This window comes from Xenopus laevis, chromosome 7L (assembly GCF_017654675.1).
Source record: "Xenopus laevis strain J_2021 chromosome 7L, Xenopus_laevis_v10.1, whole genome shotgun sequence".
Classification (NCBI taxonomy): Eukaryota; Metazoa; Chordata; class Amphibia; order Anura; family Pipidae; genus Xenopus; species Xenopus laevis.
Window position 1 is genome coordinate 32,334,757 of NC_054383.1, and position 20,835 is coordinate 32,355,591.

At 39.2% G+C, this 20,835-nt stretch overlaps 1 protein-coding gene across 1 annotated transcript; it reads left to right on the forward strand.

Moving 5' to 3' along the window:
- Positions 1-776: 776 nt before the first annotated feature.
- slc35g1.L (solute carrier family 35 member G1 L homeolog) lies at positions 777-15,150 on the forward strand. The gene is made up of 3 exons (XM_018225317.2): positions 777-1,295; positions 12,577-12,754; positions 14,205-15,150. Exons 1-3 carry the CDS (start codon positions 1,025-1,027, stop codon positions 14,962-14,964), a joined length of 1,209 nt encoding a protein of 402 aa, XP_018080806.1. The 5' UTR covers positions 777-1,024; the 3' UTR covers positions 14,965-15,150.
- The last annotated feature ends 5,685 nt before the right edge of the window (positions 15,151-20,835 follow it).

Sequence of the window (20,835 nt, forward strand, 5' to 3'; positions counted from 1 at the left end):
ATCCCAGGTGTCCGTTTTCCTTCTTGTTCACTGAAGCGTGCGTCCTATTCCTTGGTTGTTCCCCATTTTTGTATCGGAGAAGAGAGGGGAAAATTTGTAAAGAAGGTTACATGAATGTATGGGGTTCTGCATCACCATCTTCTATTCTCCCAGCGAACCTTGCACCAACGTGGGCCAGTTCACATGCAATTTTTTAAATTGTACTATACTGCGCAACTGATTCAACCCAGAGCAGGACAGAGGGTGGCTGGGAAAATACAAGATGTCTGTATTCTAATTAAAAGTTCCATGTGTTTTCAGACAAAAAAAGCCTGGTGTCCCATTTAGGGCTCCTGCAGGAGTTGAGGGAATACCCAGACACTGACGTGATCTACAGGGCAGGTCTGGACTGAGAATTAAAATAGGCCCTGGCATTTCAGGTACACAGAGGCCCAAACAGTCCCCCACCAGCCTACTAAGATGTGACTTTCTTTGGCACCTCAGAGCAGCCCCTGTGGCATTTGCCAGAACCCACAGATTGCCAGTCCGGGCCTGCTATAGGGAAATAAGTAGTTAAATAAATAAAAAAAAAATAATAATGATATATATATGTATATAAAACTGCGTGGAAAGTTTTTCCCCAACTGCTGACATAAAGAAATAAAAAGGGACACATGATCAGTGGCCATTATGTCGCTATGGTTACATCATGCAGCTCCTTTATTGCTGTACAGTGTAGGATGTTGCATCACACGTGTGGGCAGCAGTATATATAAGAGACGCGTAGCAGTAATATGGCTCACACAACAGATCTGCCTGTACTAAATCTCCCAGAATCCTCTGTCAGCCAGCACTAGTTTATATAACGAGCCCTCCCACTGCTCACTGGAGCCTAATCAGCTTTGCCCGTGTGCCAGTGTCCCCGCCTCTCATGCCTATATTTGGGTGTTAGCTCTCTGCTCCCCAGCAGGCCAAGAAGCAGGTACTGCAACGTCAGACCGGCAAACACTGATGAACCCGCTGAGCACAAACAATCAGGGCCGACATGGGCAGCGACGATCGGGATGTCACAGAGGAGGACGCCGAGCTGGGAGACCTCAGCGGCGCCAGAAAGGTCAACATGCTGGAGGAGGAGGAGGGTCTTCCCGAGGGGACTTGGTGTGACAGCACGGAGAGACGAGCAGCTGCCAAGGGAAGTGACAATCTCGTTCCAGGTGACATCCCTATCACCTCTGACTGTCCCCAAGTGCGGGAAACCCAGCGACGAACGCTCTGCCCTCCCTGTGCCCAGATAATAGTGACAGACGAGGAGACCGGTAAGGGCCACATTCATCCATCTACTGAAAGTTCCTACTCTCTCTCCCATTACTAATATACCTGCTCTCAACTCTCATGCCCTCAGCTCACACTCACAGCCCTGGATATTGTCTGTCTGGATATCTCGTCCCTCTGTCTGTCAGTCAGTATCTCTTTGTCTAAGAGTCTTAGAGTAGTTCTATTTGCCACAAAGCTGACAGTTTACTAACCTGGCCAGTATGATGTTTAATGCCAAATGGGGAAGAAACATAAAAATATAGGGGTTTTTGGGTTTTTTCTGCAGACATTTTGGCGGCTCTGGACAATTTCAAGCTTTTTGACACACACACACACACACACACTTTATGGATTAGTGCAATTATAATACATTATAATGGGAATCACCGCCAAGTGCCCTGTGCTGTCAAGTGACTTTCAATGGGGGCTGATTTGGAACATTTACAGCGAAACCCCAATTTTACATCACCTGATTTTGTTTTCCCTCCTTTTACATCATTTTCGTGTTCCCGCTTATATATTATGTGGTCCTATCTAAATATATAGTATTATATAGTGAATAAAGTACCCCCTCTTGTCAAATATAAGGATATTATAAGTTACCAAGGAGTTTCATGACCATATAAAAGTACGAGGCCGAAGGCTGAGTGTTTTTATACAGGTCATGGAACTCCGAGGTAACTTCTAATATCCTCATATTTTGCAACTGGGGGTACTTTATTTATTATAATAAACATGTTTCAGTGAGTCATGTGACAGAAATGACATCAGAACTCACTGTTTATAAGGATATAATTTACAAGATATTCATGGCTCTTGTGTATTATATAGTGATTAAAGTACCCCCTTTTGTAAAATATAAGGATATTATAAGTTGCCTTCGGCCTCGTGTTTTTATACAGGTCAGGAAACTCCGAGGTAACTTCTAATATCCTCATATTTTACAACTGGGGGTACTTTATTTATTATAATACACAAGTTTTGGTGAGTCATGTGACAGAAATGACATCAGAACTCACCGTTTATAACTGATGACATCAGAACTCACCGTTTATAAGGATATAATTTACAGGATATTCATGGCTTTTGTGTATTATATAATTATTATAATACATTTTCCTGGTTTTTACACCATTATTTTTCTGGACCACTGAAAAACGTAAAGTAGGGGTTATACTGAGTCCCCCTCCCACAAAAGTGTAAAGTGCTTAGGCTCAGGGTCAGGCTGGGCTGGCGGGACATCAGTAAAATGCCAGATGAGCCCCGGCCCCCATGGGCCCCTGCCGGCCAAGACTTGCTCCCCCAGCTGCCTCTTAAAGAGCTGAACTTGCAGTTGCACTCGCATGCGGAGTAATGTGTTCGCTCATGTGCATGCCAGGAATTGGAGGTCGGGAAGGGGCCCCTGGGAACTGTCAAGAGGGTCCTTTGTTTGCAGCCCCGGTGGGCCCCCAAGGCTCCAGTCCAACCCTGCTTAGGCTATACATTTCTTGTAGTCACCAGGTTTGCAGTTATCCTTATGGATATTGCTGGGTGTATTGCGGAATGATTGTTAAGGTGGCCATACATTGAAAGATTTGCTGTTTGGCGACCTTGAAGTGGGCAATATAGGGGCAATTCATTTGGCCCTCAGGGATGCAGCTTGTTGGGGCATCAGGGATACAGGCCTTCAGGGTAAGGACCTCATTAATTAGCGATGCGGTCCTCATACTGCTTGATCAGTATTTGCCGAATTTATATTGGTCGGGTAGACCAGTTGGAGGGCCCTGTAAATGGACACAGAGGCTGCAAACTCAGTCTGAAGGGGCTGCATAAGTTACCAAATAAGCCCGATAAGGCCACCTATGTGCTGGGCCATATTGGGCTGATCCGATTGTTTGACCCTCAGGCTTTTTTGGCCAGATATCTGTCGCTGCAGCAATATCAGCTGCTAAATGTGCCCATATGCCAGTGCTTCTAAGTAGAACAGCTGCTAGAAACATATTCTGCCATTGTGTATATCTAGCAACCTACACTTGCTCCAATAGAATCTCTCTCTGCCTGTCTGGAAAGTGCATTTGGTGCCGCTATATGCGTTCACTCCATGGCAACCGCACAGTTATCAAAAGGATTGTTCTATTTTAAATTCATTTTAGTATCATGTATAGAGTGATATTTTAAGACACTTTGCAATTGGTTTTCATTTTTTATTAATTGTGTTTTTTGAGTTATTTAGCTGTTTTATTCAGCAGTTCTCCCGTTTGCAATTTTAGCAGTCTGCTTGCTAGGTTCCAAATTACACTAGCAACAATGGACTGATTTGAATAAGAGACTGGAATATGAATAGGAGAGGCTCTAAACATAGAGAGGAGTAATAAAAAGTAGCAATAGCAATAAATGTGTAGCCTTAAAGAGTATTTGTGTTTAGATGGGGTCAGCGACCCCCATTTGAAAGCAGGAAAGAGTCAGAAGTTGAATGCAAATAACTCAAAAACTGTAGAAAAAAACCAAGTCCATTTGAAAAGTTGCTAAAATTGTTTTTAACATACTAAAAATTAAAGTAAAGGTGAAGCACCCCTTTAATGCACTCAGTCAGTTCTGATCTCCTTTGTCACAGGTGCAGTCCCAAAGGAGTGTTCCATTATTAGATCACAGGAATCTTCTCTGGGTGCATCAAGGTCAGTCGTTATCTGTTACTGTACCAGCCCTTCCTTGAATTTGCACCTTGAAAGCTCGCCAGCCAGTGCCTCTGGGCATGGGTCCTGCCAGATCTGTTACCTGGAACTGCTGAGGCTCTAAGTCGTTTCCATGGAGCAGCAGCAGCAATTACAGGATCAGGATGACTCTGCACAAAGTGTTCTTGTGCAATATTAATGGGAGCCATCTGGAGTTTGTATAGGATGTTGTTTGCATATTGTTCTGTAGCCCAGACTTGTTACCTAAGATTGTGAAACCTGGTGTGGAGTATTATGAGATACAATTTTACAGGTTAACGGAATAGTAAAAAAGTAAAAATGCATGGATGTCAGTGGTGCAGTTTGGAATAGGGGAGTACTTAGTACTTATCACCTTTAAAAGTGAACAACTTGTGATATAAATTTGTTTTAATGAAAGGTCAACTCTGCACCATAACAACAAGTTGCAATTGTCCTGCTAGCAGAGGGGTCAGCAAATGTCTTGTCTAACTAAGTAAATTGAAGAGTCACTACTGGATTGCTCTAAAGACTTATTTTTTGTTGAATCTTTTCTTATCAAAGGCATTGTTGACCTTTAAATGAACTTTTAGTATGATGTAGAGAGGGATATTCTTAGCCGGTTTCCAATTGGTTTTCATTTTATATTATTTGTGGTTATTTTGCTTTTTATTCAGCAGCTCTCCAGTTTGCAGTTTCAGCAGTCTGGTTGCTAAGACCCAAGTTAGCCTAGCAACCATGCACTGATTTGAATAAAAGTTTGGTATATTTAACGAGTGAATAGAGTAGGTATGATTCAGCCTCCAATTTCTTCACTTTATTGTTGTAAGATTCAGTAGGTGTCTGTGTTACACCCCATGTGCATAATTCAAGGAAAAATATAGAATCAATACAGCCGCAGGCAGTAATTTTCAACTGCAATGTGTTTTATTCAGCAGTGCAGGCACACTACATGTTTCGGCGGAGCCCTTTATCAAGTTTATCACTGAAAATTACTGCCTGGAGCTGTATTGATTCTATATTTTTCCTTGAATATTTAACGAGTGGCCTGAATAGAAAGATGAGTAATAACAAGAAGAATAACAATGACCCCCATTTGAAAGCTGAGAAAGAGTCAGATAAAAAAGGCAAATAATTCAGAAACTATAAAAAGAAAAAATGAAGGCCAATGGAAAAGTTGCTTAGAACTAGCCACTCTATAACATACTAAGGTGCAGATTTACTAAGCTCGAGTGAATAATTCGAATGGAAAAATATTAGAATTTTTTGACCATTGAATTGGTCAAATTCGATCGAATCAAATTTTTCGAAAGATTCGAAGTAAAGATCGTTCGAACATTCGATAATCTAAGTACTGTCTCTTTAAAAAATACTTCGACTTCATACTTCGCCACTTTAAACCTACCAAGGTGCAATGTTAGCCTATGGGGACCTTCCCCAGAACTTTTCTAAGTTTTTTTTGGTCGAATAAAAATCCTTCGATCGATCGATTAAAATCACTCGAATTGTTCGATCGAACGATTTTTGTTTGATCTAAGCTTTTGCACTAAATCCTTCGAATTCAAAGGATTTTTGCTTCGACCCTTGATAAATCTGCCCCTAAAAGTTAACTTAAAGGTGAACCTGCCTCATTTTTTGCAGGACAGACCCGCATCATGGACCTGAAAAAGGGTGGGTCTTCATGGAATGTGGACAGAGACTAGTCAGATTTGGGGGGGTGGGGGTGGTCTAGGCATGGTCTAATCTGCCTCTCAATTGGTGACCTCTCATATTGTAGGTCTCTATATAAATATATATACAGTTATGCATTCAGTTTAGAGATGTGCAGGCCAGTCCGAAACTAGAAGGGTTCTGTCCGGCTTCCAGAATTTTCAGGGTCACACACTTCCATTCCCTGAATTTATGGACTTGCGCCCATCCCATACGACACATCTATAAATAGAGGGGAGGGAGCGGGCTGGGGTTAGGGGTTGGGTTCTGGTTAAGAGAAACTCGACCCACAAATCACAAATTCAGCTATTCAGAAAAATAGGCATTTTTTATCCTTGAAAGTTATATTGTCCACAGATGCAAAAATCTCAGATTTCCTAGATTAAAATTAAATTAAAATCACAACCACCTTGGGAATGTCACTTTCCCCACATTATTCATTCCAACGCATGAAATTGGGACTCCAAACTGCTCTGCTGTGCCCCTCTATGACTGCAGCGTGATTACAGGCAGAGATTGTTACCTGAGACAATAAAGGAGATGTATCCCCACAAATGAACTCTTGTAAACGCTATTGTTATTTACATTCATCTTTTTCTAGTATTCTCGATAATATTGCTGCTCATATAATGAACTTGAAACATCGGTGTCAGCTGTTGTTCATTTCGGCCGACTGGCTGCGGGCGTCAGAAAAATCCATTTGTGAGAAGAGGAAAGTCTTCCCCAAAAATTTCTCTTGCCGAACGACCGAATTTAGCGAAGTCCGACCAATCCTTCGAAATTATCGTGCGGTTAGTGGGATTCGAACGATTTTTCGGCCGACATCTGTCAGGAAATTGATTGGCCAGGTTAAAAAATCTTTGTCGGTCCCAGTGCAATCTATCTATGTTTGCAGGGCCAAGCAGGCAGCTCCCCTTCCTGGCAAATTGGTCTTTTTAGATGATGGACAATTCGTACGATCGTGACGATCGGATCTTTTAAAAATCTCAACATCTATGGCCAGCTTTAAGATGTTGCTTTGCCGCCAGTCTGTAGTAAATTGGCTAAAAAGGACAGGTGCTGCTGTTGTTTCAAACTTGTCAGCTGTGTACAGCTGATAAAAATATATTGAAAACTAGAAAAAGCTGTGTCATTGCAGATGTGTTTAGATATATACTTGAGCATTTTTACATTCATTTGTTTTGATGATTTGGATTTCCTTTAAGTGGAGAGCTCGGATGCCAATCATTATGCCAAATAATGTGCTTACAGAATAAAATGTGGCAAACAGTGAAGAATATGGAAATACAAGGAAGCTCCTTATATAGTGTCATCTTCCGTTTAGAACAGCCTCAGAGCAGTGAGTTGGCAGGTTTTGTTTAGAGTACTTTCCACTCAATATCACAACTTAAATACAGTTTTTAAATAAAGTGACATTGATTGATAGAAACTTTAAAAATAAATTTAGACTGGTTAGACAGGTAGAACCACAAACAGTTGGATCCAGGGTCAATATTTCAGTCAATAGTTTACTATCTCAAAGCTCTTGTACACTGCATAGACTTCTTAATGAATGCTATACAAATACATGCAACTTCCAACATATACAGGAGGAAATAAAATGGAATAATTGCATGACTATCCTTTTCTATTTCCTTTATACTGCCTCTTTAAAGCAGCACTGTTACATACATACAAATGTAAGGGTAATTCATACTAAAACTGCAAATACCGTAAATGCATGTATTCTTATTCGAAAACTACAGAACCTACAGAAATCAGTAACAGACAAACAGGAAAACATTTGCTTAAAAATGAAGCACAAACAGTAAAGGGCCATAATACAGGTATGGGATCCGTTATCTGGAAACCCATTATCCAGAAAGCTCCAAATTAGGGAAAGGCCATCTCCCATAGATTTTATCTTAATAATCTAAATTTTTTACAAATGATTTCCTTTTTTTCTCTGTAATAATAACACAGTAGCTGGTACTTGATCCCAACTAATATATAATTAATCCTTATTGGAAGAAAAATCAGCTTATTGAGTTTATTTAAAGGGGCAGATTTATTAAGGGTCGAAGTGAATTCGAGGGAATTTTCGAAGTAAAAAAATTCGAAATTCGAAGTAATTTTTTTGATACTTCGACCATCGAATAGGATGCTATGACTTCGAATTTACTTCGACTCGAAGTAAAAATCGTTCGAATTTTCGACCAATCGATAATCGAAGTACTGTCTCTTTAAAAAAAACTTCGACTTTAATACTTCGCCAAATTAAACCTGCCGAAGTGCTATGTTAGCCTATGGGGACCTTCCAAAACATTTTTCTACGTCTTTAGAGGTCGAAGGGAAATCCTTCGATCGATCGTTGAAATCGTTAGAATCGTTCGATCCCAACGATTTAATCATATGATCGAACGATTTTACTTTGATCGTTCGATTGACAAATTCGACCCTTGATAAATCTGCCCCTTAATGTTTACATGATTTTCTAGTAGACATAAGATATGAAGACCCAATTTACAGTAAGATTAGATATCTGGAAAATCCCAGATCCTGAGCATTCTGGATAACAGGTCCCACATTTGTAAATGTAATTAAAAAGATCAGTTTTCATAATCGTTAGAGATAAAAAAAAAAATTCTAAACTATTGATGGGCGAATAAATTCACCTGGCACGAATTTGCGGCAAATTCCCGAATTTTGCCGCCGCGCCGGAGTCAATTTAATATTTTCATGATTTTCTAGTGCAGAGGTTCGAATTGCTAGATTTTTTCGTGAAAAGGTTCAAATTGCTAGATTTTTTTGTAAAATTGTTCGAATTGCTCGATTTTTTTAGTGAAAACATTTGAATTGCACAATTTTTTTGTGAAAACGTTTTGAATTTCACGATTTTTTTCGTGAACTTTGTTTTCACGATTTTTGGCCGTTTCGCGAATTTTGCGGGAAATTCGTGAATTTTTCAGGAGAAATTCTCCCATCACTATTATAAACCCGTAACTCAATAATAGCATGCAATACAAGCACCAAATTCGCTGCTATTGGGCAGGTTCGAAAGCAAGCAGTTACTAGAGATGGAACAGCAATTGTTATGAATAATTGCAGGAAACTATCTGCTACATGATACCAGTGAGGGTGTGAGGCCGAAAGTGAGAGTTTGAGCAATTGTTAAGACGAGAATTCATGCAGAGGAGCGGCAGCTGACGTCAGGAGCTGATATAGTGGGGAATGCAGGAGCAGAGGTGAATGGCTGCTGACACAAGCATAGGCAAGATTTGTTAGCTTTCTACTTCTATTTTATCAGTAAAGCAGCAATGACCTTGTCTTTCAGCCTGTGTGGAACCGATAGCAAAGGCCATGTTTAATGAGAAAGATATTATAAATAAAAGGAACAGGCATGGCCTTTATTATGGCACAGCACTAAACCATTCATAATGTTTATGTTCAGTTCTATTTAATGCTAATTGGCCATTGGGAAAATTCTCTGTTTTGATATTTTTGCTGGTGGAGAAGCACCTTTACTTGTTCCTGGCATCTTGGCATCTGTCCAGTGAAAAAATGCCTGCGGAAAATATATCATGTGTGGCACTGGTTTGTGGACAGATTATTATTTATAATCCTGATGACTAGAGAAAGGGAAGTATTATGTTGTTCATTATGTTTATAAAAATCTAAGGGCTCATATGTGCTATTTCGAGAGCAATCACAGTCTTTGTTTCCAGAATTCCAATGTCGTAGTCACAAGGGGCCCCGAAATCAATTATCCAGAAAGCTCCGAATTACGGAAAGGCAATCTCGCATAGACTCCGTTTTAATCAAATAATTTACACTTTAAAAGTGATTTCCTTTTTCGCTGTAATAATAAAACAGTACCTTGTACTTGATCCAAACTAAGATATAATTCCTTATTGGAAGCAAAACCAGCCTATTGGGTTTACTCAATATTTACATGATTTCTTAGTAGACCAAGTGATATCGGCACTAAAAAACTACTTTTTAATATATGAATGTACATTAAAAGTTACCTATAGGTCATGTTGATCATTTTTAGCCGAGAGGTTTGTTTTTGTACATAATTGTTAGTTGAAGTTTCTAAACCTGACTGTTTTGCCAACCAGACTGTCCCCTTTTAACTTCTAATGCTAATGGACCCCTGCTGCACCAATATGGCAGCCCCCCTCATACAGGAACATGGGGTATCAGGCAGGTAATGTGCAAATACTTTATGGCAAAGTTATAAGTAGCTTTCAAAGGCATTATTATGACAGATGTAAAAAAGTTTTATTTCTGGTTTCAGTATCTCTAAGGTACGAAGATCCAAATTACAGAAAAACCCCTTATTCAGAAAACCCCAGTTTCCAAGCATTCTGTTTAATGGGTCCCATACCTGTATCTATTTTAATACGATTGATTCAAAAAATAGAGATCTTTAAAATGCTCTGTATTTAATTATAGGTTTGTGACTGAAGAATCCCAAGTCTTTGTCTAAACATATTGGAATCTAAAGGAGGAATGTATAATTGGTAGCTAACGGCAGGGCCGGAACTAGGGGTAGGCAGAGTAGGCACGTGCCTAAGCCGCAAAGCTGAGGGGGCACCAGGCACGTACCTGCTCTGTCGCCTACACCGTGTCCGGTCCCGTCTCTCCCCAACTGCCGTTGGTGTCTTTCGCGTAAATGCGCTTCTGCGCATGCGCCCTGGAGCGAAGTTTTGCGCATTCGCAGTCAAGTGCGCACTGAGCCCACGCCGTGGCCCGCCAGGTTGCCTAGGGCGTCTGGTCGGTTGGCCGTCTCTGGCTAACGGGAAAAATCGTTCGCAATACGAATAAATGTTTGCAAAGTGAACAATTTTGCCTTTGCAAATACTTTGCCCTTCACACTACCCACACAACAGTAGGATATCAATTGTGAATTTTATAGTTTGCGCCAGTGTGCCGTGTATGTAATAAAACTTCTTAATGAAAAAGTTGTTACGTTTGCTCTAGGAATTCACTATTTTGGTTTCGGCCGTACCCCCCAATCCTTAGGGAAATACGGGCGAATACCAAACCAAAATCCTAATTTGAATATGCAAATTAGGGGTGGGAAGGGGAAAACATTCTTTTCTCGGCTAGAGAGTACAATTTATGGATAATTTCTGGTACAGGTATAGAATCCGTTATCCGGAAGCCCTTTATCCAGGAAGCTCCGAATTACAGGTTATCCAAATAACCCAAATATTTAACCATATTTCCTTTTTCTCTGTAATAATAAAACTGTACACTGTTCTTGATCCAAACTAAGATAAAATTAATCCTTATTGGAAGCAAAACGAGGCTATTGGGTTCATTTAATTCTTACATGATTTTCTATTAGACGTAAGGTAGGAAGATCCAAATTACAGAAAGATTCGTTATTCGGAAAACCCAAGGTTTCTGAGCATTCTGGATAACAGGTACCATACCTGTACTTATCAGCTCTGCAGCCCTCCCTTCTAGGTCAAGAGAAGGGAAAATAATCCTGTAATTATTTGAGTAATTATTATCAGTGAAAGCTGCACATCTACAAATGTGCCCTCTAACCTTCATATATTTTTTAAAATAGTTGATATAAGGAATACTGTACACCTGAAGCATACTAGAGGACACCTCCTAGTTCCACAACCATATAGTAGCACAAAGGCAGATACCACTTCCAAGGTTATATTTTACAGGCCTGTATATAGTAGATATAGTAGTTTTGCCTCTATTGTTATAATAAAATTATTACCAACAGATTATTTATTGTATCCTGGCCTTTTTATATTACTATAATAATAGTACAGGTATGGGACCTGTCATCCAGAAACCAGTGATCCAGAATTGCCGAATTATGGAAAGGATTTCTCCAGTAGACTCCATTATAATCAAATAATTACATTTTTTTTAATTATTTTTTTTTTCTCTGTAGTAATGAAACGGTACCTTGTACTTGATCCCAACTAAGATATAATACATCCTATTTGGAGGCGAAACAATCCTATTGGGTTTAATCAATGTTTAAACGATTTTTTAGTAGACTTAAGGTACGGAGATCCAAATAGCAGAAAGATCCCTTATCCACAAAATCCTGGACAACAAGTCCCGTTCCTGTATAATACTACTAGTAATGTACTACCACCCAGACTGAGTATACCCAAAAAGATTTACTGATGTCATAAGAATTTCAACATGAGATGTCAGCTCTAAATGATAACTTTATTACTTACAACATCCAAAATCTTGAATCATAGATCAATAATTCCGTCTTTCCCTATAAGGTACCTAAGGGAGGTGGGGGGAACAGGGGGGACCAGACCACAGGCTCCGCTTTCTCTGTAGTTCGAAAGAATTCCCCCCCAGCTGCACTATACCAGGTGTTGTTTAGTGCTCTCTGATCCTATTTTTACTCTGTTTGTTATTGTAATACCCATTATTGTTATAAATTTACCGGCACTACATAAATAAATTATGATGATCTAAAATAGAGCAACACATTTATTTATGCAACCCTTTGTAGAAAAAAGGCATCGGGCAGCTATACAGGTATGGGATTCGTTATCTGGAAACCCTTTATCCAGAAGACTCCAAATTACAGAAAAGCCGCCTCCCATAGACTCCATTATAATCAAATAATCCACAATTTAAAAAATGATTTCCTTTTCTTTGTAATAATAAAACAGTAGCTTGTACTTGATCCCAACTAATATACAAAGTATCCTTATTGGAGGCAAAACCAGCCTATTGGATTTATTTAATATTTACATGATTTTCTAGTAGACTTAAGGTATGAAGATCCAAATTACAGAAAGATCCCTTTTCTGGAAAACAACAGGTCCCGAGCATTCTGGATAAAAAGTCCCATACCTGTATTTACTTTTGCCAATTTATGAAGTCTTACTAATTTTTCATCTTGCTCCCCTTTCAGGCAAGAGGAAATGCGTATGCCCGGGACTTGGCATTTTCTATACCATCCTGTCTGCCGCCTTCTTTTCTTCCAGTTCATTACTGGTGAAGAAAATTGAAGATCTGCATTCTGTGGAAATCAGTGCAATAAGGTGTCTTTTCCAGATGCTGTTTGTTCTTCCTGGCTTAATTTATTACAAGTAAGTTGTGAACCCAAATCTTGCAGGCTGTTTAGATTCGATTAGACTATTCAGTTAAAATGGAGACTATTGGAGGTGTCCTTTCTGTAATTTGGATCTTTCTGGATAACGGATTTTCAGATAATGGATCCCATAACTGTATTCCCTCCTGATCCTTTGTTAGTCTAGTTACATTAGATTAGAATGTCATTTTCCCTTAGGAAAAGACCAGATCATATTTCGCTATACCCAGACCTTAAAAAAAATCACCTAGTGCTTTTCAGATATGAACGGCAAGTTGTTATGTAGAAATGCTTTGTTTATATAGTGAATAAAGTACCCCCTACTTTAAAATTATAAATTACAGAGGAGTTTCATGACCGAAAATTTTCCAACAAGGGGTACTTTATTTATTATAATACACAAGTTTTAGTGAGTCATGTGACAAAAATGACATCACTACTCACCGTTTATTACTGATGACATCACTAGTCACCGTTTATGAGGATATCATTTACAAGATATTCATGGCTGTTGTGTATTATATAGTGAATAAAGTACCCCCTCTTGTAAAATATAAGGATATTATAAGTTACCGAGGAGTTTCATGACCATATAAAAACATGAGGCCGAAGGCCGAGTGTTTTTATACAGGTCATGGAACTCAGAGGTTACTTCTAATATCCAAGCAACTGGGGGTACTTTATTTATTATAATACACAAGTTTCAGTGAGTCATGTGACAGAAATGACATCAGAACTCACCGTTTATAACTGATGACATCAGAACTCACAGTTTATAAGGATATAATACACAAAAGCCATGAATATCTTGTAAATTATGTATATATATATCCTTATAAACGGTGAGTAGTGATGTCATCAGTTATAAACGGTGAGTTCTGATGTCATTTCTGTCACATGCCTCACTGAAATTTGTGTATTATAATAAATAAAGTACCCCAGTTGCAAAATATGAGGATATTAGAAGTTACCTCGGAGTTCCATGACCTGTATAAAAACACTCGGCCTTCGGCCTCGTGTTTTTATATGGTCATGAAACTCCTCGTTAACTTATAATATCCTTATATTTTACAAGAGGGGGTACTTTATTCACTATATAATTTACAAGATATTCATGGCTTTTGTGTATTATAAGGATATAAATTATAGTCTGACCCATAGGGAATTCACTGATCTATAGATCATATACAGTAATTATAATACCTGTGCTAACAATGCCCAGTGCTAGCCTATAGTCGACCATGGAAATTGGTGGAGTGCGGCTTGCAAACAAGTCAGTGGTGCTAAAGGAACGTGGCCTGTAAAGTTTATACATAGAGTGTCTTAGTTAACTTTTGACCATGTAACTGCAGCCGTAGAGACACCTGCAGAAAATAATAATTTGCCTAATGAATGTAAATGACTTTCAGATTCTGGCAAAATTCTGAATTCTTTTTTTTTTTTTCCAGGACAGGATTTTTGGGACCCAAAGACCAAAGGATTTTTCTATTTTTAAGGGGTTTCCTTGGCTCCACTGCTATGATCTTGCTGTACTACGCTGTCCAGTGTATGCCCCTCGCTGATGCCACCGTGATCACCTTCAGCAGCCCAGCATTCACCTGTATATTCGCCTGCATATTCCTTAAGGAAAGGTGCACCATATGGGATATCGTTTTTATGCTTTTTACCATAACTGGAGTCATTCTAATAGCCAGGCCACCATTTTTGTTTGGCTCGCTGGATGAAAGTCTTGATTATGATTATGCAGACCATATGAAAGGAACTATTGCTGCTGTATCAAGTGCAGTTGGTGCTTCTTTAACTTTGGTTGTGCTGAGAAAAATGGGCAAATCTGTGCATTTCCTGCTCTCTATTTGGTTCTATGCCATCATTGGACTGATTGAATGCATTATTGCCCTCTTTGCCCTTGGTGAGTGGCGTCTGCCAACCTGTGGAATAGACAGAATGTTCTTAGTATTTATAGGTATCTTGGGCTTGGGTGGGCAGATTTTTCTCGTGAAAGCCTTACAGATTGAAAGGGCTGGGCCAGTGTCCGTCATGAGAACAATGGACGTGGTATTTGCCTTTATATTTCAGGCATTGTTTTTAAGCCATAATCCTACACTATGGACAATAGGGGGCGCTCTCTGTATCGTCGCCAGCACTGCAGGGACCGCTATCGTTAAGTGGTATACAAGCTCAAAGAAAGCAAAACAGAGTGCATTATAAGTGCAATTCTACCCATAAAAGTGGAATGGAATTCTAGTTAGTGTAGGAGGTTATTCTGTATCCCTCAAGCATCACTCTGTTCATCTCACACCAGGTAATGGAGATCCTTTTAGGCCAAACAATAATCCGCAGTGTGAATAACACAACGTACAATGCCCATATTCTTTTCTGGTAGTTACATTTCTGTAATTTCTCACGTTTCTCTGCAATGTAAAGATTATGGAGGACTAACAGCATTAAGACTAGAAATTCTTAATGCTACTTTGATTAACCTGACTGTCATTTTATTCTTCTCTATAGTTGTGTGCTAACAGGTGCATTTTAAGGGTATCCTATTTCAGAGCATGGGGCTGCCGATGATCAGTCTGGGGATCTATCTGATCAAACTGGGATATTCGTAAAGTGCAGTATGAAGATGAAGGTTTGTAAGATAGGGATTCTACCAGCAGTAATAGGGAATGAATGATGAATCCGTCCTCCGTTATGAGATCTGGGTGCTGTTACTGGCCTAGGGTCAGATGAAAGTAAATCTAGGGCATTTGACATTTTATTTTGCTGCACTTAAATTTATATTTATAGCTATCATTTTTCTTACTGAGGTCATGGTCGTTAGGTTAAAAGTGGAGTTTCCATTTCTGTTCCTCTTTTTTAGAGCCCGTCACCATGTAAAATATGGCATATTAAATATGCTGAGGAGTGCCTATCAAGCCATGGGTAAAAAAAATAGTGCTAGTCTAGTAAAAAATTGGTGTAGGTAGGTAAATTGAGTATGTTTCTATGCAGTAACATTTTCTGTGCAGATTTACCAAATGTAACATAGTGAGTTATAAATAGGCCTCTTTTTGTATATATATATGTATATATATATACTTGCAAAGAAGATCAGCACTTCACAGGTCTTAAAAAAAAAAACTTCATTTACTTAGCAACAGACTGACGTTTCGGCTGACTCCTCAGCCTTTCTCAGACTTTTGAGAAAGGCTGAGGAGCCAGCTGAAACGTCAGTCTGTTGCTAAATAAATGAAGTTTATTTTTTAAGCAACGATTCCCATAGGGAGGAAGCACACCAAACATATGATTTTGCCTTTTAGGACATTTATTCAGCAGTGTTGGCACAAGCTTTCGGGGTCAACCCCTTCCTCAGGTGCAAGGTTCCTCAGGTTTATTTTTTAAGACCTGTGAAGTTCTGATCTTCTTTGCAAGTATATATATATATATACATATATACATAAAGAGGCCTATTTATCAAGGGTCGAATTTCAAATTCATGTGAATTTTATTTACCCTGATAAATTCGAATTTACCCGAAATTTTAATTTGCTTCCTCAAAGTCCATCACTTTATAAATACTGCACCCAGTGCCTTTATATTCCGTATTTGCACCAAAGAATGTTCATGTCAGTTTGAAGGAATCATCTTTATAAATTGGTATGGATATGGGACCTGTTATCCAGAATGCTCTGTACCAGGGGTTTTCCGGGTACCAGATCTTTACGTAATTTGGATCTTCATACCTAACCTCTTCTAGAAAATCGTGTAAGAATTAAATATACCCAATAGTCTGGGTTTGTTACCAATAAGGATTAATTATATCTTAGTTTGGATCAAGTACTGTTTTTTATTACAGAGAAAAAGGAATGGAGTCTATGGGAGACAGCCTTTCTGTAATTCTGAGCTTTCTGGATAATGGGTTTTTGGATAACAGATCCATACCTGTATTTTATTTTATAGCGGTTTTCCTGGGATAAAATTAAACACTGGGGCTCATTAACTAATTTGCAAATTAATTTTTTTGCAAATTTACAACTGACTGAAAATAGCTGCTAATTGGTTGCTGTAGGTTACTTCTAAGGATCAACTTTGCCTAGTGATATTAATGAGCCCACTTCATTATTAATATCCCCATATTTTAGAGAATAGAGCACTTGGTTGTTGTACTGTACCTTAGAAGCTCAGGACCTGGTTACGTATTAAATGTTTAATTACGATGATGTGCTGATATTGTTGCTCAAGCATAAAAAGTGATTAGTGTACTAATCAGTTACTGATTGTTTTAAGCAGTTTTCTGTTATTTAATCAGAAACCAACACAGAATTGGAGGGTTATGGTTTTGAATAAGTTTTACATACTTTTCTCTTCCACTTTAATGTTAAAAATGTCACGATGGACCGTTAGCCTTGCCCGCTAATAGCAGTATTGTATGTTGTAAAAATGAAAACCTGTACATTGTTTGTATTCATGATGGATTGGGGTCAATGCATTGATAAGGAGTGATATCCCTAGAAGAGCACTGGTAATATGTACTGATAAATAACATGTATAAACCATTTATACACGATGCGATTCGGGGAGATTAGTCACCCGGCGACAAATCTCCTCTTCTTCGGGACGACTAATCTCCCCTGCCTTCTCGAAAGCTAGAATGAAAATCGCCGGCTGGATGGCACTCGGATCTCTTTGTTTCCGAAGTCGCCCGAAGTTGAGTTTTTCATTCTAGCAGACGAGGAGGCAGTTCGGGGAGATTAGTCACCCCAAAGAAGAGGAGATTTGTCTCCCCAAATTGCAGCGTGTGTCTCTGCCCTAAATGCAACTCAGACAGATGTTTGTCTCAGCATAGTATTTATTTTTATCTTTCTGTGCATTTTTATTTTTACATTTCTGTGCTCCGCCTCCCCCTGCCTTCCCGCTGGCTAGAATGTAAATCACAACTCGGAGCACTTAGATTTCCGAAGTTTCCTTGTGAGGCAGCTTTGGCCGAGTTTGGAAAATGAAGTCCTCTGAGCCGGCGGGAAGGCAGTTCGGGAACTAGTCGCCCTGAAGAAGAGATTTGTTGACGGGCGACTAATCTCCCCGAATCGCAGCGTGTGCTTCTGCCCTTACAGCTGGGTCTTTTTTACCTGTTGTATCTGTTACTGGTTATTGTTTTTTTCAAGTAATCTGAAAATACCAGGCCCTCTGCTAGGGTTGCCATCTTTGGATCTCTTGTGATCTGGCTGGGTGGAGAGCGCATGGGTGATGTCAGAGGGAGGGACTAATGATACAGGGGCAGACCAATGACATTTTGTGGAGTGTCACTGATGTTTAGGGGCGGGCTATAACACAAAATTTCGGAAGTCCTTGCAGTTTGGAACAATGTTTTTGGTTCAAAACTGGACATGTGGCAACCTTACTGTCCGCATGCATTTTGGCATTTTTGAGTGATTACCCAGGATTACAGCATGTTAAGATTTTCATATGCAGCAATTCAAATGAATCCAAAGTGACAGGTATCTGTCAGGGCCCTAAGGGCAATGACACAGGGGACATTTTGTCACCCACGATAAATCTGCGCTCGCACGGGTGACAAAACATCCCTAGTTTCCTTGCCACCAGCAGTAATGTGAATCACAGGTGGGGAAGCATACATATGTCAGTAGTTCATATTTATTTGGTGATAAAATATCCCACGTGCCTTTGTTCTAAAGGGGCCTTTTACCTGGCTAAAGTTGGTATAAATAATTTGTGCAGCGCTGTCTTTAGCATCTCCACAAAAGGCGACTGCAAAGTATATCCAGAACCATCAACAAATACGACTGGTTTGTGATCGATTAATTAGCAGGGTTTTCTAAATATATATATATATATATATATATATATATATATATATATATATATATATATATATATATACACCTTTGTTCAGTAAATAGAACTTTTGTTGAGAATATATGCTGCTTATTCTCTCTTAAAAAATATACATATTTTTCATGTTTTCTCATTATAAATGGGTAATCCCCCATAATGAGTGCTCAGTAAACAACTCCTAAACACCCTCCTTTCCACAGTTGTATTACTACTATAAATATAATAATATTAATTATTATAAATAAAACATATTTAGAAAGCAGATATTACATAGTGCTATACAATAGATCAGTGTATACATAGAACCATCAAATACATACAAAGAAACAACTAACCAATACAACAGGTAAAGAGAGTTCAGTAGAGTTTACAATCTAAAAACTGGTGTTTCAAATTTACAAATAGGGGGAGTTCACATTTGGTGGATTAATTACCTTCTCCCACAATTGGGAGGTGGGGGGGGAGAGACACCTTTGGTTAGGACTACACGGACGTCTGAATCCGACAGTCGTGTCGCGTCGGATCAACGATGCGACTTAATCCGTCATTTCTATCTCTTACCTTAATTCTGTTGCAAGCGATTTGTGTTTTATCGCAGCATGTCGGATCGTGCCGAACATGTCGGTGTAGTTCTACCCTAAATGTTTGGGGAATCCAGATTACAACTGGGGATCAGATTAATTGTGCCTCATATCAAGTATTGTTTATTGTTCATTAATAAGAAGATTCTGGAGAGCATGGGGACCATCTAACCCAGCATTAGAAACCATAGTAATGTTTACAAATGTTCTAATAAAGCAATATAAAAGATCTTCCCAGGTGCAATGTGGAGGAGGCAATACACTTATCTACAAGGTTTAGATAAAATAAGGTGTATGTTGAGAAGGTGTGGTTTGGGCCACTAATACGGGTACTGTCTGGTGCAGTGACTTGTACTTGTCCTCCCACCTCATTTAATCTTATTGTGTATACTAAAATATGGTTCAAGGTTGTTCTATCACAGAGCGTCTGATTTTAAGAAAATGTGTTTTTTTTTGTTTCATAAATCTTTGAATGGGTAGCAATTTTTATTTGTGTTCTCTTTTCAGTTGCATTAAACTGTATGACACAGTGTCTTTACACAAGACCAGGGCCTCATAGACTGTAGTAAATTACAATTATGTAGATTATAAACTACAGATGAGCTTCATTGTTTACTCCACAATATTAGATACAGATGGAGCACAGTTGTGTGTTGTGTTGGGAGTGACTAGTATCATTATGGACAGACTGCCTTTGACTTTAAAACCAGGGCCCTTTTGTAAGAAGTTTGTATGTTTTTCCGAAGTTTGCAAAGGTTTTTTCCAGGTTTCCTCTCACACACTAAAAACAGTCATGAATTTGCAGTATTAATGGTGCTCCACCAGTGCTTCATCTGTATTTGCAGTCTCATACAAGTAGCCCAAGTAGGCTGCTATTAGAACACTACTGTCCTCTAGTGGCTACAAATCTCATACTTTAAATAACCATATTTATTGCACTCTGCTACACTGACTAAAATATTTGCAGCTGCAGCTACTACATGGGTCAGATTCATCAAAAATCTGTGCAAATGTCTTAAGCTGGCCATAGACTCCAAGATTCGCTCGTTTGGCGACATCGCCAAACAAGCGGATCTTTCCCCGATATGCCACTAACGGCATGGCTATATCGGGGGTAATTCGAACGTTCATCCGTATTGCCGAACGATTGAATTACGATACATCAAGGGGCTCCGACGGGTCGGTCGGTTAAAAATCAAACTTTCCTGATCGATATCGTGGCCAGATATTGATCGGGAAGACCCGTCGGAAGCCCCCATACACGGGCAGATAAGCTGTCAAATTGGTCTAAACGACTGATACCTGCAGCTTTATCTGCCCGTGTTTGGCCACCTTTAACTTTATTTTTTTTGGCAGGGAATTACATTTGTTTCCCCCTCCCTCTATGCCAGGGGTCCCCAACCTTTTTTTACCCGTGAGCCACATTCAAATTTAAAAAGAGTTGGAGAGCTACACAAGCATGAAAAAGTATTTTGGGGTGCCAAATAAGTGCTGTGATTGGCAATTTGGTAGCCCCTATGTGGACTGGCTCTACTTGGCACTATACATAGTTTTTATGCAATTAAAATCTGCTTCCAAGTCTGGAATATAAAAATAAGCACCTGCTTTGAGGAGACTGAGAGCAACATCCAAGGGGTTGAAGAGCAACATGTTGCTCACGAGCAGC